Here is a 27,398-nt window from a genome sequence, read left to right on the forward strand (position 1 = left end):
AGAAACAGGGTGCAATAATAAGGCATTGGCCATTTTGACCTGAGGTGACAGGAGATTTTTTTCTCCCGAGGATTGATAGCTTTGGTATTTATTTATTCGGGCAAACAGTTATTGAGTAATTCCTAAATTGAGATTCTCTTTTGGGATATGGAAGAAGTCGAAGGATGTGCATAAATTGGAATCAGAGGTTAAGGAACAGATACAACTGGAGGAGGGCTTACTCCTATCCTTGTATTTCTTCAGTGAAATGTCACCAGAACTTTATCACACTACTGCATGGCTCTTGCACTGAAGCTAAATTATACTCTCCCACAGCAATACTAATTTTTATAATTGAAACTGTTTCACTTTAATCACGTTTCCAGTAGTGGGAGAGTCTCGGACCAGAGGGCACACTCAGAATAAAAGGACGTACCTTTAGAAAGGAATTAAGGGGGCATTTCTTAAGCCGGAGGGTGCTGAATCCGTGGAATTCATTGCCACAGATAGCTGTGGAGGCCAACCCATTGGGTACTTTTAAAGGGTAGATTAATATGTTCTCGATTAGTAAGGGTGTTAACGGCTCAGGGAGGAATCAGGAGAATGGTGTTGAAAGAGAAAAAGAGATGAACCACGGTCAAATGGCAGAGCAGACTCCAAGGGCCAAATGGCTTAATTCTGCTCCTATAATTAATTTTGTCAGGTTTGCAAAATGTAGATTTCCCAATTCAAACTGATATTTATCATATCAGGGGGTGACTGCTAATGGTGAGTGTTTTAACACGATCCACAGGTTATTTCCACCAACAACTAGTCAGCCCATCAGAAATGCCTCAGCGCCTCATCTAGTTATGTTATACTTTGTACTCCCCATTCTGGGAAGTACAACAGTGATATATCACGGTTTTATTGAGATGAATTTGGTTCAGTAATGTTATTTTTGTGTACACAGGTGGCAGGGAGCATAATAGCAATATATTTATAGTGTTGCAGTCGGATTTGAAGTTGGTATTTGGACTGACTTAACAGGCTGCACCGGCTGGGACTATCTTCCCCGGAGCATAGGAGACTGAGGGGGAACCTTTGCGTTCTATAAATTCATGGGACATAGCTGGGTTAAGATTTTAAAAGGGATGCAACTTTTTGGGTATATGGAACAAATTGCCTGGGGAAACTGGGAAAAGGTACAATTAAAGTCAATTCAGACAGGTACATGGATAGTTAAGGTTAAGAGAGATCTGGGCCAAAAGCAGGCAAATGGGACTATCTCATCTATACAAATTGATCAGAGTGGATGAGTAGGGCAGAAGGGCCAGTTTTTGTGCTGTAAAAGTTGCTGAGTCTGACTTGTTATTGAACTCCAATATAAAGTAATGGTCCATGCTTCAAACATGCAAAACCTAAAACTACCCTCTGAGCATTACATCTTAGATATTAGCCTCAGAATTAGAACACTTTAGGAACAACAGAAATGGTTGAAACTATAAATTACAAGGTGGTGGTGCATGACCCCAGCTTATACAGAAGGTTGAGAGATGATCTACTTGATTTTTTTAAATGTTTTCCTTTTAACATAAATAAAAATGTCACCTTGTGGTGGAGAACTGTAGATTGACTATGCATGTTAGCCAATCACACATAGTTAGCATCATTAACCCCACCCCGCTATAACGTTTATATTAATACTTGCTTCTGGCACTACTCAGTTCGAGCAACAGTTGGCATGTTCTGACATCTAACCGTCCTTCATGCTATTAAAGTTTAAGTTGTGGATGTTTAGTTAATTGAATTTTCAAAATTACAGTGGTGGCTATGGGTTAAGGTTATAAGGCATTTGGAGCGCAAGTTGATAAATGGGATGTCCTTCTTATCAGAACAGACAGAACATACTCAAGGACCAAATAGTCACGTTTCCAAGTTCATTTTGTCCAAAGCTGAAATATTTTATGCTCTCAGAGAAAACCACCTGACATTGAACTTTATTCAAACATATCTTCAAACACAAAAAGGTTTAGATACAATATTTTAAGACAATTTTATTGACAGTAGTTTGGTTAAAAATGTTAAACTTGGCTGAAGTTTGAAATACAATTCAGTGCTATTAAAATAAATATTCCATACAAAAAACCCTTCATGGATATGCAAGTTAAGTTATTGCACAGGAAAATAAAATTTAAAAAACTAAAATACTGTGCATTGTGGTTCAAATGAACAAACCTAATTCAACATATTTTTTCCCCTGTTGGTCACATTAAGTTAGCAAATCTTCACCTACGAAAACATTAAATAAATGTTACCAGCAACATACACAATCAGCTTTCGTCTTTTCATTTGTTGTAAAAAGTTCCAGATCACAGATCATCTTGTGCAGAACTGAAATATAATCACGCAAGCAGATCCAGACTGGCCGAGAGACCAATGTCCATTCTGTCAGAACAAAACCAATCAAATAGGTACAAGAGTAAGGCCATTAAACCAAAGAGTCCCAATCCCATTCAAAATCCACTAAAAATGCAGAGGATCCCTTACCAATCACCTATTTTACGCTCAACACAATATTGCGTGACCCTAATACATTTTCTCCTTTCTCAATTCTACCTTTCGTGGTATGAACTGTTCGGCGTGCTAAGGCATTCAGAATTCTGGTTCTAACCCTGCACTTTTTAAACTTGTTCATAACACTGACTCCCACAGAAAACTAATCAACTGTAGAGATAATCGCAAAACCAACACAGGCAGTTTCGTGCTATCTTTATGTGGAACTATTAAATATGAAACAATGTGACAGACATTGGAAGTCAAATACAAACAGAAAAAGTAGGCAACAATCAGAATCGATGCAGGTGGCGCAGTGGTCTTTTATAACTACCACTTGAAAATTAGTGGACCCTAAATATTAACTACATTTCTCTTTAATTTCCCCAAGTCTGACCTAAGCTATAGAATGATACAAACTACAGCAGAATAACAAACCTACCATCTGAAAGTGGAATTCTGAATACTGCGTTAACTTATTAACTGTTTAAAAAATAATCACCAAGGGTGCAACTCCACTGAATGACTCCACTCTGCTGAGACAGGTGCAAACTTCCAGACTAAATCCCGAATGTACTGAACATTAACAAAGTGAGGTTTGGTGAGATGTGGAGCTTATCCCGCGTGGCACAACTGGACCAAAGATGCCCTACATAGGTCTCTGCATCGGGTACTGATTTTTTCATCAGGGTACTGGAACAAAAGACACAGACACCCCATATTATACTCCCAGCAGCACAGCTAAGTTTGTACTACCAGTAAATATAACGGAGGACAAACAGCAGTACACAAAACATGCATATTTTAATTAATAGTCAATGGATCAGTTGGTAGTATACCTTCTGCGTCAGATCAGTGGTTGTATAGATTAAATCTCCTCAGAACTTGATATCCTAAGAAAGTTATACAAAGAGAGGTCACACAAGTTAAGGCATCCTCCAGCAGTTCAGATAGGATTCTCAAAATTATTATTGCCATGTGGATAAGATTTAGATATTCTAATATTAAAGAAAGGGTTGTATTCAATGAATACACTTCCAAAACACTTAAATTTCCATGGAGTGACATTTAGGAAACTTTGCAATCTGCATACAGCTAGAGCCTATAAATCACAAGTAAGCATATGCTGGTGAGATGAATGGTAGCCAAAATCTCAGTATCTTTGACAAGATCCTTCATGCCCGAATAGCACAAAGCTGTTGTGCTGATATTTAGTGCTTGGGAGGGACTCACTCCACTATCAGGACTATCTGGTTCAAAGATGAGCTTGTTCCCAACTGTGCCAAGCTGACTTCATGGCAATTCGGCAAATGACTGCAATTGCTTCAGAATCAGAACCTTGCAAACAGGAAGTGAAAGTAAATTTTAAACTTGTAACTGCTTTCAAAAATTCAAGCACATTTGAAGTGAAACAAATTGCAAAGAACACAATTTAGCTCAAGAACTTTTCAAGTGTCAGCTTTAGTCATTCAGAATACAAAGGCTCTTCTTTCCACACAGCCTGATCCAGGAATTCTCTCATTCACAATTCTCCCATTTGAATTGGAACATGGCACAAATGTTTTCTTGTTTCAGCTAGTGACTGCTGAAATATTTTAAATAAATTCAGTCATAATGTCCCTCGTATCCATAACATCCAGATTCTAGCTGGTTACTGAAGACAGTCAAATGTATACATGGTTTATTCTAAGGCTCCACAATTAAAAAAAAAAAATGCAGACTGGGAAAACACAGTCCATTTCCTTGGACTAATTTACTGCCAAATAAGAGGATGTACCTGTGAAGAACAAAACTAGAGGGGAAGTATGATATGTGTTACCTTTAAAAAAGATCTAGAGCCTAGTACCTCAACATACTGAAAAAATCCAGTAACATCAGTGCTTTAGGAATGTTAACCCCTCGATATAGAAAATATATGGCAATTATGTGGTTTAGTTCTTTCATATTCAAGTACTAAATGCTGACAAAAATAACTAGATTATCAAAACTAAGTGAACCAGATATTCAAAAATGTTGATACTCTACAAAGCCATGATAGCAAAGTTTATATATGGACATCCCAAATACCCTTGGGTTCCCATCAGGGACTTCCTATCATCACATATAAACACAGCAATTCTTCTGAGAAGGATATCTTTTTACAGCAGGTGCCCATTAATTATATATTTTATCGATTTACAGAACTGTTGCAATTGACTATTTAATTTTCATAGTGAAGTTTACAATACTCATCAATACTTCGTGGCTGGAACTAACTGTTGAATTGTTAGATATACACTAGAGATTTAAATACATTTTCTTCAAGTTTTGATCGTTTTGAAAAAAATCCCAAGTTAGCCTAGTTTCCTCCAAGCTTATATTGCAAATGGTTCTCCATTTTACAGGTGAAGTGTGTCTTGTACCTCAGCCTCTACCTAAACCTGCGAGGTGCCAAGTCCTGCTTGGTTACCACAAGCTGTTTGCAATCATCTAATGCAACATGCAGGTGGCAATTTATAAGTTGTAATTCCAGGTAACAATTCACAGTAGACTGGATATAATGCACACATATAGAAACGTTTTCTTGTAGGAACAACTGGATAATAATCAGGAGTGGAAACTCGGCCAATTGTTCATTTTGCAATTAATCCACGCAAATTATCACTTTCTGATCTACTGAAATAACTGGCACTATTGTTTAGGTCCTTAATCTGTACAGCCTTGTGGACCACAAAAATGAATCACTTATCACTGTCAAGTCTTTGTCGTCATCTCTCAATTCTTCTGCCAACATTATACTTTACATATTAATATTAAAACCCATGCTTCCCTCTGGGTATCTGCTCCAATTCATTTTCATTTACCAGACCTCTAGGAGACACAGTCAAAGGTTCTTTCAAGTAGTCTCACCACCACACATCCCCACCCCGTCCCACAAATAGAAGTCAATTGAATCCAAGCTTCTTTAGTCTGTTTAGATCTGTCTGTCCCAGTGAACAAGGGGAAAATGCACAGTGGGAAGCAACAGGCTAAAACGGCCCAGAGGCAGACGTTGTGTTTCTGTACAATTCTCATTTGTTATTCTACTGATGACGCAGCCATTGGAATTTTGATACTTCGTGCAGATGCTGCCAACTCTTCAATCTCAGCATTTAACTTGCGTATTACCCACTCCATGGCTTCTCGGCCCTGTGTAGGAAAACAAAGATTTGTGTATTAATAGTAGCTCGCTGGAAAAGCATAGCTATATTCTGCTGGTCAAGTCTCACAACCTAAGGTGGTGGAAAGTTAATTCCATATCTTGTTATACAGTTCAGTTAGCTGTTTTATATGGAACATCACATTCTTTCAAATCCCTCAAGATGCAGGAGAAAAAGAGGCTATCAGGAAGTAAGGATGGGGAAAGATGGAAAGGGAGGGAGGGAGGGAGGGAGGGAGAGAGATCAAAGTCTTTATGAGTGTATAGCGCCATACTTAAAGGGAAGAGTAGGGGCAGGAAATCGGAGCAGGGATATATTATACTGCATACATCTATATTACTAAATCTCTGTTCTTGACCGCTTTTGGCCTTCTGTGCTGCGATTTCCGAGAGAACGCCGACACCTACGGCCGTCATTTTTGGCCTCTTCGCTCAGAGCCCCCCTCCGCCGCACGTGTGCCGACAATTTTTCCCGTCGATGAAAAATGACAGAGAAATTAATGTTTAAAAAAAAATCCCCATTCTCTCTGCTGCCCCTGCTGGAGGGAGGGGGAGGGACTATAAAACCAGGAAATGGTGTGCCTCAATCAGTCTCTGCAAGTGGTGTGCCTCAATCAGTCTCTGCAAGTGGTGTGCCTCAATCAGAGCTCTGAATAACACTGAACAAATGTTTCCACAGCTGTGAGTACCCATAATGTGGTTTGAAAATGAAAATATGGTTAGTTTGAGGAAAAAAGCACTGCCTGCAAATGGTTGTTTGGGTTGAAGTAAAAAGGAACTCTCTCTCTCTCTCTCCCCTCTCTCTCTCTCTCTCCCTCTGCCCCCTCTCTCTCCCTCCCTCTCGTTTTCTCTCTCTCTCCCTCCCCCCCTCCCTCTCCTCTCCTTTCCCCCCCTCCCTCTCCTCCCCCCCCCCTCCCGTCCCCTCCCCTCCCCCCCCCCCCCTCCCCCTACCCCCCCCCTCCCCTCCCCACCCTTACCCCCTACCCCCCCCCCCCTACCCCCCCCCTCCCCCCTCCCTCCCTCCCTACCCCCACCTCTCCCCTCCCCCCCCCTCCTCCACCCTCCTCCCCTAAAACCCCCTCCCCTCCCACCCCCTACCCTCTTCCCTCCACTCCCCCCCACTCTCTCTCCTCCCCCCCTCTCTCTCCCCCTCCCCCACCTTCCCTCTTCTCCTCCTCTCCACCCCCCATCCCTCTTGCCCCCCCCTCTGTGTCTCTGTCTCTGCCCCTTCTCTCTTTGCCCTCACTCTCTACTACCCCCCCCCTCTCTAGATGTGACTGCAAGTTGGGGGCTATGCGTCAGTAGATAGGGTGGTTATGGGGTAAAAGGAGCAAATTAATAATAATATAATATCAAGGGGGGTAATTAGCGTGAGTGCAGGGGGGGGGGGGGGATAGTTAGTGTGTGTGACCCTGCATGCCGCCTCCCCCCCCACAACCGCACGTTGGGGGAACAGACCCAACGGGTCTGCACTTGGTCTAGTATTTTTTTTAAATTAGAAATCTCCAAGGCAACTGCCAATAATAAAAGCATATTTTTTTGTAATTCTTATAATTGCACTTACTTTATTTGCATTAGCAGAGATGCTGGTTTCCATTATTTCTTCCAGGTAACTGCTTAGACTGACCCCTTTTACACTGATTATAGCTTCTTGGGTTAGGATAGTCCTGGAAAAACACCATGCTGTCAGATGTAGTAGAGATGGATATACACCATGCTGTCAGATGTAGTAGAGATAATGGAATTAACTCTATTCACACCAAATAATGCACAATTTGTGGCTTGTGTCACTTGAAGAGGAAGTGCAGCATTCCCTTCCCACACAAAAGCAACCTTTTTTTTTTATTTTTTTAAATAACGTAGGAGGAGCCATTTGACCCACTTTGTCCATTCTTATCAGTTGGGCGTTTCAATGCTAGCACGTGGCGATGTGGGCTCCGCCAGAGCCCAGCCTGTGAATGCGGAGCAGAACAACAGACAGCCAACCATGTCATCTCTGAGTGCCCACTCTACCACCCACCAAATGGAGCTCAGGGCCTGGCAAACATTGACGCAGAGACAACAACCTGGCTGCTCAACACCCGGCTTGAAATCTAACTATTCCTTTGGTTTATTTATGTTTCATTCGCAAGAAGAAGAAGTAATCCCATCAATCCCATGTTCTTTGTTCTGCAATTTATTCTGTTCACGCAAATTATGGTTCCACTTTAGTTCTTTCTACCAAGGACAAGCCGCCAGGAACCAGGTATTTCTAGTCTTTGGTGAAAATGGGCTTGACAAATTCAAACACAGCAAAAAACACAGCGGAACAAAAGGAATCTGTGCACAATAGATTTGCAAACTGCTTGTCTAACTGCATTTGTGAATAACTAGGCATATTAGAAAAAAAGCCCAGTGACCAGTATGAAATGTAATACTAGTTATCAATACCACAGGTTGATAATTAGATCCAATTCCTGGCCTCTGCCAAGTTGTTGCAAAAGTACACATGGTGTCTATAGAGCACAGCAGGCAGACAGCTGCTAACACAGAGGTAGCCCAAGATGCATATTTCACAGAACCAGCAAGACAATGCTTTTGCAAGTGTTACACACATACATGTAGAATTGTTACAGAAATATTTCTACCTACTTTTCAGGATCCTGTGGGTGTGGTTTATACTCCAACCGCTCATCTACCGACACTAAATTTGTTAGTGTTATCTGCAAAATAAGAAACATTCGGTTTGAAATGCATTACAGAACATGCATTTGTTCTACAACCATAATTAAGTAGCATTGGTCTCAAGTTACATCATCACTAATAAGTGAAATTTTAAAATCTGTAGAAGCTGGAATTGTAAAATATAGGTCGAAAAGTTTTTGATTGGAAACATTAGTGTTTACCGATTGTTTCAGTGTTTTTCCATTCTTATTGGACACCAGTTGAAAGATGAGAAACTGAATATACCCCGTTGAAAGATGAGAAACTGAATATGCAATGAGCAAAACACTTTGCTGACCCTGGCATCCGTAGTTCAAATTAAACCCAACTGTATGTAAGCAGGCTTTAGTATGCCAGCAGACAGTTACAAATCCATTATTTACAAGCATGGACAACATCATAATTGTACCAACAATGAGAGGCCATGTAAGGAGGACTCGTACGGCAGGGCGGTGCTAGCCTCAAGTTACAAATGAGAACGCAATGCTCAAGTGAGCCACACACATCAAACGGTGCCACATAAATGTGGTACTGATGCTGTATCACACACTAAGAATTAAAGTAGTTTTTAGTTTAGAAATATAGTTTAGGGTGATCGTTTAGTTTTTAGTTTGCAGCCACTCCAACAGTTCGTCTGTCTTTTAGTCTTTTTTTTTGTTATTTTTAAGGTGTTTTAAAAGTTTGTGTTAAAGTTCTCTGGTGTAGTGCGTGGGTTTATGTGGTGGGTGGGGGAGGGGGTCGGGGGAAACATTTTGTAAATCTCTTACCTTGCCAGAGATGTGATTGTTTTCCGGATCGTATCTCCGGTCGCTCTGCAGCCTAACATCATGGAGCTGGAGGCCTTGCTTGGGACTGACTTTGAGCCCCACCGCGGGGACGTGGACTTACCATCGGAGCCGATCCCTTGCCTGGGATTGACGCTCCAACCACGGCCTGCGGATTTCACTATCGAGGAACTCGCAGTCTCAGGTAGAGACTGAAGTCGGGAAGCTCCAAACGACACAGAAAATTCGACCAGCCCCAACCCGACTTGTGGAGCTGACATCCACCCGATGCAGGAGCTTGATCGCCCCGAACGCGGAGGGCCCAAACGGTGCCGGCTACGGGAACCAAGATCGTCTGTCAATGGAAGGCTCGAAGTCCCCGACCACGGGAGAACAAAGAAGGGACGAGATTGAACTTTTTATCGCCTTCCCTCACGGCGAGGAATGTGGAGGAGTCACCGTGGTGGATGTTCATGTTAAAATGTATTTTGTGTGTTTTGTTGCTTTTTTAATGGTATGACTGTATGGCAAATCAAATTCCTCGTATGTTGCAAAACATGCTTGGCTAATAAAGTATGATTATGATGATGATGATTAGTGCGGATACAGGCCCTTCGGCCCACCTATCAGCGATCACTGCATTTTTAATACAAGCCTACACACACTAGGGACAATTTACACATACCAAGTATAAAAACCCAAGCCAATTAACTAACAAACCTGTACGTCTCTGGAGTGTGGGAGGAAACTGAAGATCTCAGAGAAAACCCATACGGTCACAGGGAGAATGTATAAACTCCGTACACACAGCACCCGTAGTCGGGATCGAACCCGGGGCCCCGGCACTGCAGGCACTGTAAGGCAGCAACTCTACTGCTGCGCCACTGTGCCACCCATGCTGTAAATTGCCAGAACAGCGATCTGCACTGTCAGGGGTGGGAAATTTGATGGATTTACCTCACCTTACCCAAGTAAGGCTCCAGGTACACCCTCCAATGTGGTTGCTTTTTAAATGCTTATTGAAATATCGCAGATTTATCCAGACCACCAGGTCAAAATAAAAACTATACACATAGTGAACACTTAATAGTGGTCTGGACATTGAATGCAATATAACAAGGTCACTCCCAGCTGAGTTGAGTTTGCAACAATCTTTTTAACCACTGAAATGTTAATGTCCAATCTTTAGTCAAATAACAGGCAGTCATACTCCATGTTGAACAGCAATTATCCATATTGAATATTGTTTGGAACCACAGAGATGCAGGAGTTCATCTTGAAAACGTGATTGGTAGCAACACCACTAACTGAGTCGTCAGAATCCTGAAGGACATAACTGTCAGATTAGATGTGTCGCAAGTAGTGAACAAAACCAGAAATAATATATTTGCAGAGTCCTCTTGTCTAGCTTCACAATGGACTGATATTCTGCATGATACTACGTGGCGCACACATTTCAGCTAAATGGAACAGATACTGCACCGTAACATTAGGTATTTGCTAAGCACTATGGAGTTGTAGACCATCAGCCGACATACACCATCATAAACTATACCCTTGTGGACTGACATATCCCTCATTTTACTAACCTGGCTCTAGGAAGAGATCACACCAGGTGCAGCACCAGGTGTTCTAATAAGGCTGAACCTAGTGACGCTGCAACACAGGACTAAGCATAAAACAGCAAAAAAAATGCAATGGACTGAACCACGTGATCTCACAAACACCAGATCAGCTTGGAGCTCTGCTATTCTGCCCCTTCTGGTCATGAACAGTGACTGCAACTACATTACCATCCTCTAATCTGTAATCACATTCAGCTAGAAGTGCCAAACAGATAATCCATCTTCTTGAAATCTCCACTATCACAGGAAATGACTTTCAGCCAATGCAATTTGCTTCAATTGACATGATGGAAATGGATGAATGTACTATACAGCCTGGGCCAAGGATCAGAAAACATCCCAAAGTGTTAAAACTTTGCACACTGAATCAACTAGGGCCAAATAGTCAGATTCAGTTATAACACCAGTACCCACCAGGCAATCTGAAAAACAATTTGAAAATATGATTTATTACTGCAATTGCTTAGTGCTGTAGAGATCTGGGATTTTAATACGAAAAGTTAATGGTTAGCAGGCCAAGGTCACAAATGTATGGCTCAAACTGAGATTGGGATAGGAAAGTATTATTGAGATATCCTAGAGACAACAAAACAGTCGTCTCCCATAACAGAATACATATCAAGAAAAACAATTGCCGTTCATCCCAGATCTAAAGTCAGACAAGGAGCCTGATAAACCATTGGCAGTATTAAGGATTGAGTGAATTAGGGATGAGATAAAGGCAAGTCCAGGTGTCATGCTTCTGTAAACTGTCCTGTCATCAGTCATAACCAGGTACTGGTTTGGTATAGAGCAGTATTGTACACAGAATGGAGCTGGTCACATGCAGTTCTGACAAGCCAATACAGATTTTTCTATTCAGAGAAATAACACAGGCAAACTACATCTACAGTGCCTTGTGCATACAAAACAGCTTATATGTGTTACAAGATACAAAATACCTTGAAACAAAATATTACAAATTTAAGAAAGTATTGCTCTGAATAACCTGCAACACTTAATAATTCTATGAAAATACTTTCACTTACAAGGACTTTGGATCTTTTCCGAGGTCATAGTCGCTATGAAATGAATTGGTTAATACTCATTTTATTAATAGGGCATATTAGTAAAGCACAGAGCAGAAAGTTGGGTGTCAAAGTGATTGATAAAAGCTGGAACAACATCAAATTGACCTCAATTTTCTCAGATGAAAGGCGTTCAAAAGTAGCGCGGAAAATGGGAATCAGTTGCAGTCAATTTTGATCTCCACGTCATATTAATAGACAGCATGAAGCTAGTGTACAAGAGGGTTGCTGTCAACATGGAAACATGACAGAAAATATTTGGGAACAAAATATCCAAATTTGGTTTAGAAAGGGTTCGGGACACCATACAACCTATATTTTGGAATAAATTGGTAACGGTAAAAAATGATGCAAACCAATTGTAGTTTCCTATTAAAAACTTTGGCACACATCAGATCTGCTAAAGGAAGGTCTAATTTAAGTCTCATACTCACTGTACATATTGCTTGTATATTGTTGTTGTAGTCACATTTGTTTTGAGAGAAATGTTTCAATATCATGAGGTCCTTTTATAGGACATATTTATAATACAGGAGACATGCATTGACATACTCCCAAGCAATATTACAGCACTTGAGTTCAAATATTCTCACCAGCAGGAAGATCACAGCTAAGAGTTCATATTTTCAGTTTGTTCTGTTGAGCCTTTAAAAGGGGTTCTGGAAATATTACATCTTATAAACTCAGTGCAGCCCATAGTGCAATTTGGAAGAGTAAAGATTTGAACTGATTACACATAAACTGAGTTTCTGAAACCAGACTATTATCAGATGACCTGATTTCAATTATTCCTCATTCATTGCATGTACAAGCATATTGTGCTATTTCTACAATGACTGACTGATTTACTAACATTTGCAGATCTAAGCTCCATGGTCCTTTCCATGGGATCTACGACGGAGTGTTCCTGTACATACGTCCGCGTCCTCGTTGCACCAATAAGCTGGAAAATCAGAAGTAGCACCAGTCAATCTTTTAGTTATAACACCATAAAATCAAAGCAGCAAATGATTTCACTCCTGGGACCTTTGGAATTATCCAGGTTTGATACGAATGACATAGTCTGTAAAATTAGCCACACTTTCAGGAATCACCATCTAGTGTTAGAATTCATGGCACAGTTGATCTATCGTTACTGATCATTACTGCCAAAGAAGAGAAGACCATTGGTTTGGCATGGAGAGCCAGAATTTCTAACCTTTTGTTTAATCATTAAATTCTTCCCCTCCTTAAAATCAGACCTTCTTCCATATCAGTTAAAGACACCCATTTAAAAAATGCACTGATTCAGTCACTCAGTAGCAGAAAACATCAGTAAATTCAAAGACACATGATATTGGGAATATATGTATGGGAAATCGCTGACTCTTCATTCCCTCGGAAATATCATTCTCACTGTTACCATTGGGGAGGAGGTACAGAAGTTCCAAACCATCAGGTTCAGGAATAGCTACTTTCCTACAACTATCAAGTTCTTGAACCGAGCCGAACCCAGACGAAAGAACATTACTACCCACCTCTTGTATTACGATAGACCTTTTATTTCTAATTAGGCGTTACACGCCTTGGCCGTGGTTTTTTAGCCCAGTCTTTTTCGTTAGAATTTTGTATAATTTATATATAATTAGTTTGCGTTTTTCTGAGTCTATGCCTGTGATGCTGCTGGAAGTGAGATTTATCATTGTACCTACACCTCACTGGACTTGTGCACACGAAACTGAACTTAAATTTCAAAACATAACATTCAACTGGGTTCAATTCTTGTCTGGAACTAAAGCAATGAACTAGAATCTGGTCTCTGGATCAAACATGGAATGCAATGTCAATAATAAGAAATCAAATATTTTAAAGGGTAGGATAATGTCAAAGTTCACATTTCCACCTCTCTTTGCCTATCATGTAACTGAATTTTCAAATGGCTGGGTGTCTGTTACCTTATCTGTCCTCCCTGTCAATGAGCAGCATTGAAGACTGAATCATGACCTTGTGCCACTTCGTGCTGGCTGTTCCACGTGTCAAGGGTTGTGTAATCAAATAGAGTTGCACAACTGAAGTCTTTCATAACTGGCAATATCAGTGATTGCAACCTTTAACAAGCATTCCACAGTAGAAACTAAATTCATCAACATTTTTATTCCCTTTGTGACAATTCCCACCAGGCTGGTTTGACCAATAGTGTCAATAGCTGGTTTGACCAATAGCTGACTTATTCTGTGTTCTTGCTGAGATAAAACACCAAATAGATTCCACATCGATGAATGCATTCCATGTTTGATTAATCTAACCAACAAAACTGCAGTCAGCTGATTTACACTTTCCCTCAACCATTATATGGTGACTCTCAATTTATAGAGTACAAGGTGTTAAGGTTGAAAGTCCATAGTCAAAATCTCAAGATAAGAGAACTTAATTCATTCCTCTGAAAAGTGTATTGTCATTAATGTTGGTATACTAGTATCTGATGGGTGACTTGCTTCCATGCATGGCAGACCTTACTAAAATGTAGAATAATGCTTAATTTAGACACAAGTAAAATGAATGATACTATCTTATGCAGAAACACAGTACACCATTAACCAAAACACGAGGAGCATGAAATTTAAATAGGACCACCTAATTAACTAGATAACAGAGTTGTCAAGGCTTCTTAGCAAGACATGCCTTGTAAATTATACAGACAATTCCTTTACAACTTGTTAACTGACATTTAATTACAGTCAAGCTGTAACCAGTGACATTGGGATTGCAACAAGATCAATGACAGATGGGAGAACCCAAATGCCAAGTTAATTTGAAACTAGGTCTTTAGTCAGGAAAATAATTAATTTTCAAATATGCTGGATTTCAAAGAATACTCCTATTATTTATATCATACTTTCTATTGTGCTACTGATTTTAACAAGCAACATACTTCCCCATCAATAAATTGACTTCTCAATTCTTATGTGTAGGAAGGAACTGCAGATGCTGGTTTAAACCGACGATAGACACAAAAGGCTGGAGTAACTCAGCGGGACAGGCAGCATCCCTGGAGAGAAGGAATGGGTGAGGGGTTTGGGTCGAGACCCTTCTTTAGACTGATTTCGGACGAGAAACGAGAGATATGATGATGTAGAGATAAAGAACAATAAATGAGAGATATGCAAAAAGGTAACGATTATAAAGGAAACAGCCGTTGTTAGCTGTTTGTTGGGTGAAAACGAGAAGCTAGTGCAACTTGGGTGGGGGAGGGATAGAGATCGAGGAAATGCCGATGCTACCTGGTTAGAGCATCAACACTCATACCACTGGGCTGTAAGCAGCTCAAGCGAAACATGATATGAGAATGAGAACTATTTACAGCACATCTCGGGGGAAAGTCTGGATTATTCTGGGTTATACTAATTTGATAGATTGAGAAACTGTGGTCAGAATATCAAAAAAGTTAAGATATTTAAATGCAAAACAAAAATCTGCCATTGATCAAACTTTTAAGGCAATAAGTAGCTGATGTGATTCAACCAAGAACATTGAGTGATAAAGAGCACAGATGGATGGGAACAGGAGGAAGCCGTTTAGTTCCAAGTCAGTTCCATTGAGATCATGGCTGAATAGTGAATAAACATCTGACCTTTACTCAAGATCCCTAAATTCCTATGGTTGATGAAAAACAAACCATAACATTTTTAATTAATAAATAGCCTAACATCAATTTCTGTTTGTGGAAGAGTTCCAAGCTCCCAAATTCTTTGTGTGCAGAAGCTTTGCCTAACTTCATTCCTCAATATGAATCATGGCTCTTTGTTCAGGATATCCCTTTCAGTCATGTCAAGTAATTGTAGCTGTTTAGTAATTTTATTGTTCCATTTCAGGACTTATGAAAATGCACCACTCGAGTTGAACTATTTATTGTATTTTTTTAAATATTAACTTCTGCCACCACTGAGAAAACATTCTGGATCTTGTGTCCATAAACAGCTGTACAAAACAACTAACCATAGGAGGCTTTGGAAGAGAGATGAGGGACAATAATTCAAAATGATGTTTGCACCATCTTTTGCCAGTCAAAGAACACAATAAAAGCAAAATGGGAAATAGCTCAACGTCTTTCAGCTGGAAGCAATGTTTGTGCCATTTGAGAAGGCAGGTAATTTCCTTAAAAACATTTGATTCTGTGTCATAAAATATACATACAAAACCCAACGTATACCCAAAAAGAAAAAAGAAAAGTGTCTGCTCCTTAATACCTGTAACAATATAATAGGTTCCAGCAGAATTACAGTACTTACTGATTTAACAATGGACGGTATCCCCCATTCCGTACTGAGCAGCCTCTGACTATGCAATTTGCCCTGGTCATCAACATGCCGATCTAAAACATCCACGCCTACAACGCACGGGTTCATAGGATTTGGGTACTTTTGCATGGCAGCTTTAAATACTGTTTCCCATGGGTGGCTGGAGAAAGAAAAACAAATAAACTCAGAAACTAAATACACAACAAAAAGTGTAATAATAATGGAGGAAATTTTACCTCAATGAGCCAAAAGATAATTCTTACTGATTAATTCATCCAAATTAATTCACCATTTCAGTACAAATCACTCAAAAATACATTACCTTCTCCTCCTAACTATTTGTTAGATAGGTTTCAATACTAAGTGCACAAGCCTTACATTGCACAATGAGAAGAATCCCTTCACTTACATTGTGCAGATTACTGGATACCAATTTCAAAACTGGCTTTAGATTCTTTGGTACAGTATTATATTACAGAACAGAAATCCCTTTAAATTAGAGGGTTCAGTAAAGACGTTGAATGTTATCATACAACCAACATCACTAGGTTTATAACCATGCACAATTTAACCAACAATTTGAAATTAAAACGAAAAATTAGCTTTAATATGGCAAATAATCTAGCCAAAAAATCAAATCTAGCCAATAATAGGTATGGCAGTAGAACAAAAATAACTGGCAAAAAAGTATTCCAATGGCAGATTAGCAAAGCAAGGCCAAAATAATTGGGCTCAAGAAATGAAAGTCTTTTGTACAGATTGAAGTCATGGCATAGCAATATGCTTCATTACAACACACAATATAATTACTGTAGTTTGTTGAAAGTGGCATTTCAGGTAGATAGGGTGGTCAAAAAGACTATTGGCACATTGACCTTCATCGGTGTATTGGGTATTGAAATTGTTGTATTTACATAAGACATCGGTGAGATCGCATTTGGAGTATTGTGTTCAGTTCTGGGCACCATGTTATAGGTAGGGTGTTGTCAAGCTGGAAAGGGTGCAGAGAAGATTTACGAGGATGTTGCCTAGACTCGATGGCCTGATCTGTAGGGAAATGTTGAGCAGGCTAGGACTATTCCTTGGAGCGCAGGATTGAGGGATAGAGGTGTGCAAAATCATGAGAGGAATAGATGCAGAGTCTCTTGCCCAGAGTAGGTGAATCGAGAACCATAGAAACATTTCCCTATTTACAATAATTCTTCATATCATAGAAACATAGAAAAATAGGTGCAGGAGTAGGCCATTCGGCCCTTTGAGCCAGCATCATCATTCAATATGATCATGGCTGATCATCCAAAATCAGTACCTTGTTCCTGCTCTCCCCTCCCCATTTCCCTTCAATTGGCCTCCACTGCCTTCTGTGGCAGAGAATTCCACAGATTCACAACTCTCTAGGTGAAAAAGTTTTTCCTCATCTCAGTCTTAAATGGCCTACCCCTTATTCTTACACTGCGACCCCAGGTTCTGGACTCCCCCAACATCGGGAACACATTTCCTGCATCTAGCCTCTCCAATCTCTTAGGAATTTTATATGTAAGACCCCCTCTCATCTAAATTCCAGTGAATATTAGCCCAGTCGACACATTCTTTCATCATATGTCAGTCCCGCCATCCCAGAAATTAACCTGGTGAACTTACGCTGCACTCCCTGAAAAGCAAGTAATGTCCTTCTTCAGATTAGGAGACCAAAACTGCACATAATACTCCAGGTGTGGCCTCACCAGGGCCCTGTACAGCTGCAATAGGACCTCCTTGCTCCTATACTCAAATCCTCTCGCTATGAAGGCCAACATGCCATTTGCTTTCTTCAGTACCTGTTGCACCTGCATGCTTACTTTCAGTGACTGATGTACAAGGCAAGGCATTGGCAAGTTCATTTCACTGCACTTTATTGGGTATGTGATGAATAAATCTGATTGATTGATTGATTTATCTAACACCATTTCCTGACTAATGTGGATTTCCTTCAGTCCCTCCCACTCGATTCCCCAAGTATTCCTGGGCGATTGCTTGTGTCTTCCTTAGTGAAGACAGACTTAAAGTAGTTGATTAACTGGTCTGCCATTTGCTTATTTCCCCATTATAAATTCACTGGTTTCTGACCGCAAGGGACCTACATTTGTCTTCACTAATCTTTTCCCCTTCACATATCTATAGAAGCTTTGACAGTCAGTTTTTATATTCCCCGCAAGCTTTCTTTCTTGCTCTATTTCCCCCCTCTTAATTAACCCCTTTGTCCTCCTTAAGGACTAAGTAGTTCAATTTTAAATTTCTCCCAGTCCTCCGGTTTACTGCTTCCTCTGGCCAATTATATGCCTCTTCCTTGGATTTAACAGAGAATAAACGTTTAAGAAGAGGGGAACAATTTAATAGGAACCCAAGGAGTAACTTTTTCACTCAAGGGATGGTGGGTGTATGGAATAAGCTACCGTAGGACATAGCTGAGGCATGTACTATTGCAATGTTTTAAGAAACATTTAGACAGGTACATGGATAGGACAGGTTTAGAAGGATATGGGCCAAATGCAGGCAGGTGAGACATGTAGATGGGACATGTTGATTGATGCGAGCAAGTTGGGCCGAAGGGCCTATTCCAGATTCTGTGACTAGGCCACTTGACCCAGAGCTTACTCTGCCACCAAGATAAAGGCTGATGAGATTGAGACACCAAATTCTTGACTACCTGAGAAGCCTTTCAACCTCTTGCCTATAATCTATCTAAAAGACAGTGAAATAATCTCCTTTTCTGCTTTTCATGGAAGAAATTCAGATGGCCCCATGACCCTCTAGAAACAAAAAAACTCAACAGTTCTATCGTAAATGAATTAACTCTTTATGTTCAAACATTGATCAATATTTGACCCACATAGGTGAAAACATGATCTCCACATTCACCTTATCAAGAGTGGTCACTCCACCACTTTACAAAAACATTGCAGTTTTTTTGAAGCATAATTGAAGGATGAGCAAACGAGACAAACATGTTGAAAAAAGCATGATCATCTTACATTTAAATTTCATGAGATAGTGCCAACTATTCTACAAGAAACAAACCAAACATTTAAAAAATTCTAAAAGCAGATTATTCCCACACTTGAAATAATTTGAAAAAGCAGTAATGAACTTTGAGTTGAGCAATAAATATTACATAATGTAGCACTTCTAACATCTCATTAGAAAATGTAAAAATTCAATAAATGCCTAACAAAAGGACAACCTTTTGGACAAGTTATTTGCTAACAAAAGAGCCCGTTTTTAGGAGAGTTAAATGAAAAGAATCCTTTAGTATTTAGAATAGCTATGATTATTTTAATTAAATTAACCAGATTGTCACAATTCGTTCATAAACACTTCAGAGAAAGTGATTGGAAATGTGATGATCTCTGTCGAAAGGTTGAACACTTGCCGATCGTTTCACTGAACACCTTTGCTCAGTCAGCCTCGGCCTACATGATTGCCCTGTGCTAAACACTTTAACTCCTCTTCCCATACTGACCTTTCCGACCAGGGCCTCCTCCTTTGTCAAAGTGAGGCCAAAAGTAAATTGGAGGAACAGCATCTCATATTTTGCTTGGGCAGCTTACAACCTAGCGGTGTGAATATTTATTTCTCCAACTCAAGTAACCCTTGCATCCCCTCTCTCAATGTCCCTCCCCCACCCTAGTTGGTGTACTAATTTACTATTGTTCTGTTTAGTTCCTCTGTCTGTATATTCATTATCACCTATCCCACAGCCAACAATGGCCTACTGTGTACCCCACATTTCCTTGATTATCGTTGATGTCTTCCATTCATTTCTCCTAAATGCCGTCTGTATCTCTCGTTCCCCTTTCCCCTGAATCTCAGTCTGAAGAAGGGTCTCGATCCGAAATGTCACCTATTACTTTTTCTAGAGAGGCTGCCTTGCCCAGTGAGTTACTCCAGCCTTTTGTGTCTGTCTTCGGTTTAAACCAGCATCTGCAGTTCCCCCTCACACAAAAAATATTCAATCTTTTAATCACAGGTGCTGGCTACTTTTGGAGACTTTCGGCTCTCATCAATCATGGAAAGAGCAAGCAATCACCAATAAGTATTCTTTCAGTATTTGTCTCAAGTCAAGTCAAGTTTATTCGTCACATACGCATACGAGATGTGCAGTGAAATGAAAAGCGGCAATGCTTGCGGAATGTGCAAAAAACTACAAAACAGAATCAGTAATTACATATTTGTGGGAAAACAAAAAGAAAAACATGGCAATTTTAAAAAGACACCACACAACAGTAAATTGGTACAGTAAGTTAGTCCCTGGTGAGATAGGAGCTTACAGTCCTAATGGCCTCTGGGAAGAAACTCCTTCTCATCCTCTCCGTTTTCACAGCATGGCAACGGAGGCGTTTGCCTGACCGTAGCAGCTGGAACAGTCTGTTGCTGGGGTGGAAGGGGTCCCCTATGATCTTGTTGGCTCTGGAGTTGCACCTTCTGATGTATAGTTCCTGCAGAGGGGCGAGTGTAGTTCCCATAGTGCGTTCGGCCGAACGCACTACTCTCTGCAGAGCCTTCTTAGCCTGGGCAGAGCAGTTCCCAAACCAGATTGTAATGTTTCCGGCCAAGATGCGTGCCACAGCCGTTGAGTAAAAGCACTGTAGGATCCTCAGAGACACTCTGAATTTCCTCAATTGCCCGAGGTCGTAAAGGCGCTGCCTTGCCTTACTCGCCAGTGCGGCAGCATATGATGTCCATGTCAGATCCTCTGAGATGTGGACTCCCAGATATTTAAAATAGCTCACCCTATCCACAGTATCCCATTTATCTTCAGTGGTGTGTACGTCCTCGGATGTTATGCCCTCCTAAAGTCCACGATCAGCTCCTTAGTTTTTTTGATATTCGAGAGGAGGCTGTTGTCCTGACACCAGAGAGCCAGATCAGCCGCCTCCTCCCAGAAGGCCTTCTCATCGTTATTGGAGATCAGGCCCACCACCACAGCAAACTTGATTATAGAGTTGGAGCTGAACCTAGCCACACGGTCATGTGTGTACAGGGAGTACAGTAGGGGGCTGAGGGCGCAACCCTGGGGGGATCCTGTGCTCAGGGTGAGGGACTTTGATGTATTTCCTCCCATCTTGACTACCTGGGGCCTGGCGGTGAGAAAGTCCAAGACCCAGACACACAGGGGGTTGTTGAACCCCAATTCCAGCAGCTTCTCAGCAAGTCTGGTGGGGACTATCGTGTTGAAGTCTGAACTGTAGTCTATGAACAGCATCCTCACATAGCCACCCTTCTGGCTGTCAAGGTGAGAGAGAGAGTGCAGGACCTGGGAGACCGCATCGTCCGTGGATCTGTTCGGACGGTATGCGAATTGTAGCGGGTCCTTGTTACGAGGGAGGAAAGCGCAGATGTGTTTTCTGATCAGCCTCTCAAAGCATTTCATGACTACCGAGGTGAGGGCCACCGGACCGTAGTCATTCAGACAAGCTGGGGAGACATTCTTTGGTACAGGTACAATGATGGACCTTTTGAAGCAGGCAGGGCCCATGGACTTGGCCAGGGAGAGGTTGTAGTGAGCACCGGAGCTAGCTGCGTAGCACAAGACTTAAGCACTCGCCCCGAGATGCCATCTGGGCCTCCAGCTTTCCTCATGTTCACATGTGTCAGAGCCTTCCTCATGTCATGCTTGGACATCGAGAGCGTGTACCAATCCCCAGCGATGGCCCTCCCTCCAGCCTCGCTAGCCAGCGCGCTGGCGGGGTTGTTGTTAGCCGGCAAGCCTGGGGTGATGTTGCCCGTCTCGAAACGAGTGTAGAAAGAGTTCAGGTCATCAGCTAGGGGGGGTGCCGGCACTTCCGGTTTAGGGGGAGCTGCTCCGGTAGTTGTTTATAGCCCGTAGCCCCTGCCAAATGCATCTGGTGTCCTGCTGCTTCATCTTGTCCCTGTACCTCCTTTTTGCATCCTTCACCGCCCTTCGCAGTCGGTAGGACTCTCCCTTGTAGATGTCCATATTTCCAGATGCCAGGCCAGAGTTGTAGGCAGCGGTGTGAGCATTCAAGGCAACACGAACGGACCTGTCCACCCAGGGTTTTTGGTTCGGAAAGATGCTAACCCTTACCGTGGGGACGATGTTATTGGCTATTGGTGCGATGAAGTCCTTGACCGCTTCCGCGAACTCACTGACGTTGATGAAGCCGAGTTTTAGTTAAAAATATAAGAAGATATTAAATTGGTTTCTGGGCTAGCTTACAGCTTATATTTAGTGTCAAATTAGGCTTTCCTCAGGTTGCGGGGTGTGTGAGATAACATTGTCTCCCAAGTGAAGGAGCTAGAGAGATAGCTGGTCAAATCTTTGAAGTGAGATGCCATAAACCAATGTTTATGGGGAGGAGGCAATAAAGGAAGAGCGAAATAGCCAGTCACATCTTTGTAAACAAATGACCTATGTTTATGAGGGACCAAATGACAGAGGAAGCAGCGAAGAGAGCTAGGGTGGTCTATTTGGAGATAAGGCAAATGGACAATGTTTTTAGTATATCTTGTACCATGTAAAAAAAAGGTTTGATGTGATGCATTCTGTGGAAACCTTTTCCAGTACTTCTGACCATGACTAATGTCTGTGGAATGTGATAAGGGGACAAAAAACCTATTTAAAGCAATGTAATTCTGTTGTTCAGGGAAGGTGACTGAGCACAGTCAAGTGTCTGTGTTGGTCACTTGACTGGAGTTCTCCCTCCCTTCCATCGGCCGATGTTAAGTAAAGTTTTGAACTGGTCTACCAAACCGTTTGTGTGGTGTCTGTTTATTAAGAAGCGAACCTGGTTTAGTAATTAAGATAAGTAACTTTTTCAACGTCACTGGAACTTGCTTGGAACATATTCCAGTCGACATCTTGTCAGTGCATCTTGCAGCATGGCCTGACTGGTCGGACCACCGCTTTACGTCCCTCGTCACTGCCGCTTCCCGTATCCTCTGTTTATACTCCGGCAGCAGGAAAATGGCAGCATGCTCAGATTTTCCAAAAGGAGGGAGTGAAACGGCCTTGTAGCCCTTCCGGAACGGCGTATAGCAGTTGTCCAATGTTCTTTCCCCCCTGGTGGCACACGTGATATGTTGGTAGACGTTCGGCATGACCTTCTTGAGATTTGATTTATTAAAATCTCCAGCCAACACCATAGCCGCATCCGGGATCTTATTTTGATGTCGACATAGCACATCGTGTAGGGCCGGTAGTGCCACGTCGGTGTCCGCATGCGGTGGAATGTAGACGGCTGAGAGAATCACCCAGCCGAACTCCCGGGGAAGGTAGAATGGGCGGCATGAGATGCTCCAGGTCCGGCGAACAGGAAAGCGTCTTGATATTTCCAGGGTTGCACCAGTTGTTATTGGTTATGAAGCAACTCCTTTACCCTTGGATTTCCCAGATTATTCTGTTCTGTCAGCACGGTAGGCAGCGAAAGACTCAGTTGGGCAGATTACCTAATCCGGCACTAGCAAGGTCAGCCATGTCTCGGTCAGACAGAGGATGTTGCAGTCCCTTGTGTCCCGCTGGAATCTGACCCTCGCCCTGAGGTCATCCAGCTTGTTCGCCAGGGACTGGACGTTTGCCAAAAGAATGCTGGGCAGAGGAGGACGGAAGGCTTGGGCTCTCCTCCATGTCTACAAAGCCCTCAATGGGCTTGCCCCCACCTACATAAAAAGTCTTCTCACCCACCACTCCACCTCCAGGCCCCTCAGATCGGCCGACTTGGGGTTGCTGAATATCCCACGGTCTAGGCATAAGCTCAGGGGCAACCGTGCCTTTGCGGTTGCAGCCCCTAGACTGTGGAACAGCATCCCCTTTCCCATCAGAACTGCCCCCTCCATCGACTCATTTAAGTCAAGACTAAAGACTTATCTATACTCCCAAGCCTTTCCTGACGTCCTCTGAGTGAGGGCTACATGTATATATGTATGTAGTTTGTTTTGTTGTGCTATTCTTATAACAAATGTAAAGCACTTTAGCCAACAAGAGTTGTTTTTTTAAATGTGCTATATAAATAAATGTGACTTGACTATTCCGAATCCCCCCCCCCCCCCCCCTCGATGTTTTCTCCGGGTTTTCCTTGGAGCCGCGCTCCCATTGATGTTACCGCGGCCACGCTGGATCGGTGAGTACACAGCGTTTAAAAAGTCTCCGTTTACGCTAGAGTTTAGTTTTAAGAGAGTTTCCCTGCCATACTTTGTTCATGCTAGGGAGTTGGTACTTAGAAATAAATTTAAAAAGAACACGCAAGTTAAAAATAAGCACAGTTTTCGCGGAGCTGCACGACGGCGACTGGACAGGGCCGCGCCAACTTGGGCGACTCCAAACAAGATAGAAAAATGTAGAAGTAATAAACATCCCACAGACATTTACCATTCTCAATATAAAGTAGGAAAGAGAAAACCAAACTGCTATCAGGACGTCAATGTGAATCGCCAAAAGAATAGGAAAATATCTGTGACACAAGATGAATAAAAAAATTTGGAATGTGCTTAACTATGGTTTAATAAGGACACCCATTCTTACAAACATTACTCTTTAATTATTAAACACCTGTTCCTTGCAGACTGCACCCTTCTACAAGAGGCCCAATAGTGGTTTACATTTAGAATTTGTTTAGCTGCAGTTGAATTTGCATTACATAAAATTTGGAATACAAATTTGTAATTTTGTGTGTATAATTTTAAATTCCTAACTTCATTTCAATTCACACCAATCTGTGATTGGCTTCAGTATTAAATTATTTTGATACTTATGAGTGCAAGAATAAATGGTTTTCTAATATTGGTAATATGTCCTAGTATCGATACAGGCCAGAAACAGGCACTTTGGTTTACGTTGTCCATGCCAACAAAGTTGATATCCAAGGCTAGTCCCATTTGCCTGCATCTGGCCCATATGCCTCTGCACCATCCATGCCTTTTTGACATTTGTACAGATATATGGAGGAAGGGTTTAGACAGATATGGGCCAAATGCAGGCAAAAAGGGTTGTCCCGCATGGATAGAGGTCAAAGAGCATGTTTAAAGTAGGTCAAAGAGCCTGTTTCCGTTCACTCTGTGAATGGAAACATGGCACCATGATTCAATGACATTAACAATATTAGAAAGCTATTTATTCGTATGCTCAAAGTATGAAAAATAATTTCACACTAAGCCAATTACTGGGAGAGATATTTTGCTGAGGAAATTTGCAAATTGGCCTGCACCTAGAAATTTAACATACACCCTCAAATTCCAAATGTACAGCAGAGGCCTTACAAGCTTAACAATGGAATGAAAATCTAATGTAGTTTCACATTAATACCAGAATGAAAGGTATAATCTCTCTATATAACGGTACACATCATCTATTTCACCACAACCATCACCAGGACTACTTGTTTGTATCAGGGAAACACACAAATTGTTGTACATGCCTCCTGGATTGAGTACAAATGGGATATTCATTACAATTTGGAGATACGACATAACTGCCTTTGTAATAACAGAATTAAAAAAATGTCAAAATCAATGAAGATAATCAACATTTTTAATTCACTATAAAGTCAAAACAGCCTACACTAGGAAAAGAGTATGTCCAATCAAATGGAGTATGATTTTCAGGTACTAGAGATTATAAATTATATGCATTAAATGCACGGCACCAACATCAAAGTTGCTAATCTGTGGAAAGCGTTACATCTGATACCCTAACAGGGATAGACGCAAAGTGCTGAAGTAACTCAGCGGGCCAGGCAACATCTCTGGAGAAAAAGGATCGGCCCGAAACGTCTCCCATCATTTTTCTCCAGATGCTGCCTGACCTGCTGTTAATCCAGCGTTTTGCGTCTAATTTTGGAATAAACCAGCATCTGTAGTTCTTGTTTCTACATCCTAATAGGGAGAGGGTTTGCACATAGCGTGCTTAGTTGGATTTCTTAGGTAAATAGGAGAGTTGAGCTTGTATTCGAAAGGGCCATGTCAATTGGAGACCAGGACGACCTATGTTAAGGGTGCACAAAAATGCTGGAGAAACTCAGCGGGTGCAGCAGCATCTATGGAGCGAAGGAGATAGGTAACGTTTCGGGCCGAAACCCTTATTCAGACCTATGTTAATGCAATTTCGATAATATGGCGCGCTTCTGTGCACCTCTGGTGAGGCAGATTTAATAGAAATATGTGGTAGTCTCGAAGAGTCGGAGTTTTTCAGACATTCTGACCTGTGTTTTTTTTCCCCTGACAGTGAAAAGATAACTCAACTGCCCAGCAATCTCAAACCGCAACGTGTGTAAAACACCGGCTGTATGGCTCGTCCTCTGCAGAGGGCAGCAGGAGACGGACATTATTGGGGGTGGGTGTGGGTGGAGGCCGCGTTCACCTTCACCACAGGGTGAGTATCCAAGGAGGGCAACTTCCCCCAGCCCCGGGCCCATTCCACGCACTCAACAATCGCCAGGGAACCGTCCTCTACCTCTACTCTAGTCCTTAGCACTCTCTAGTGGGCCCGGCCCGCCCCGCCGCTACCCCAGGCCGGGTGACCCCGCTGCTGCTGCCTCGGGGCTTCAGATCCAGGCCTGACCGACAACGAGGGCGGGCGCGGCCTGACGAGCTCCACGCACTCACTTAAAGATGTGCTCCGAGGTCCAGATCTTCATCCTCGCCGTCGCCGTCGCCGCCGCCGCCGCCGCCTCTCCACCGGCTGCCTCTCCCGCACCGGCGACAGAACTTTCGCGGCGGCGCTGACGTCAGCAGCCAACCCGCCCGCGTGCCCTCTCTCCTCGTGACCCCCCCGCTGCGTGACCCCCCCCCCCTCTCTGCGTGACCCCCCCGCTGCGTGACGTCAGCAGCCCGCCCGCCCTCTCTCCTCGTGACCCCCCCGCTGCGTGACGTCAGCAGCCCGCCCGCCCTCTCTCCTCGTGACCCCCCGCTGCGTGACGTCAGCCGCTGTCAGGCGCCATGCTGCAGTAGCTCAGCGGGACAGGCAGCATCGCTGGAGAGAAGGGACGGGTGATGTTTAGGGTCGAGACTCTTCTCCAGGCTGGTTAGGGATAAGGGAAACGAGAGATAAAGAACAATGAATGAAAGATACGCTAAAATAAGTAACGATGATAAAGGAAACAGGCCATTGGTAGCTGTTTGTAGGGTGAGAACGAGAAGCTGGTGCAACTTGGGTGAGGGAGGGACAGAGAGAGAGGGAATGCCGGGGCTACCTGAAGTGAGAGAGATCAATATTTATACCACTGGACTGTAAGCTGCCCAAGCGAAATATGAGATGCTGTTCCGCCAATTTATGTTTA

At 42.3% G+C, this 27,398-nt stretch overlaps 1 protein-coding gene across 2 annotated transcripts; it reads right to left on the reverse strand.

Annotated features, from left to right (window-relative positions):
* Positions 1-1,942: 1,942 nt before the first annotated feature.
* Positions 1,943-26,854, reverse strand: prelid3b (PRELI domain containing 3). Of its 2 annotated transcripts, XM_055652038.1 has the most exons (6): positions 26,725-26,850; positions 16,120-16,288; positions 12,705-12,794; positions 8,324-8,394; positions 7,257-7,359; positions 1,943-5,682 (listed from the first exon to the last, which is right to left on the reverse strand). In XM_055652038.1, the coding sequence occupies exons 1-6, from the start codon at positions 26,754-26,756 to the stop codon at positions 5,572-5,574; spliced, it is 576 nt and encodes a 191-aa protein (XP_055508013.1). In that variant the 5' UTR covers positions 26,757-26,850; the 3' UTR covers positions 1,943-5,571. The 2 variants fall into 2 exon arrangements, with proteins under 2 accessions (XP_055508013.1, XP_055508014.1); XM_055652039.1 differs by lacking the exon at positions 12,705-12,794 and having other exon boundaries at positions 26,725-26,854.
* Positions 26,855-27,398: the final 544 nt, after the last annotated feature.

This window comes from Leucoraja erinacea, chromosome 21, assembly GCF_028641065.1.
Source record: "Leucoraja erinacea ecotype New England chromosome 21, Leri_hhj_1, whole genome shotgun sequence".
NCBI lineage: Eukaryota > Metazoa > Chordata > Chondrichthyes > Rajiformes > Rajidae > Leucoraja > Leucoraja erinaceus.

Bases quoted from the DNA above. Each gene is read 5' to 3' on its own strand.
- prelid3b (XM_055652038.1), bottom strand. From the start codon at position 26,756: ATGAAGATCTGGACCTCGGAGCACATCTTTAA. The intron at 7,360-8,323 runs GTAGGTAGAAAT...GTGTTTTTCCAG, and splicing joins CACCCACAGGATCCTGAAAA to GACTATCCTAACCCAAGAAG. The intron at 5,683-7,256 runs GTAAGTGCAATT...TTTCCTACACAG, and splicing joins TCTCTGCTAATGCAAATAAA to GGCCGAGAAGCCATGGAGTG.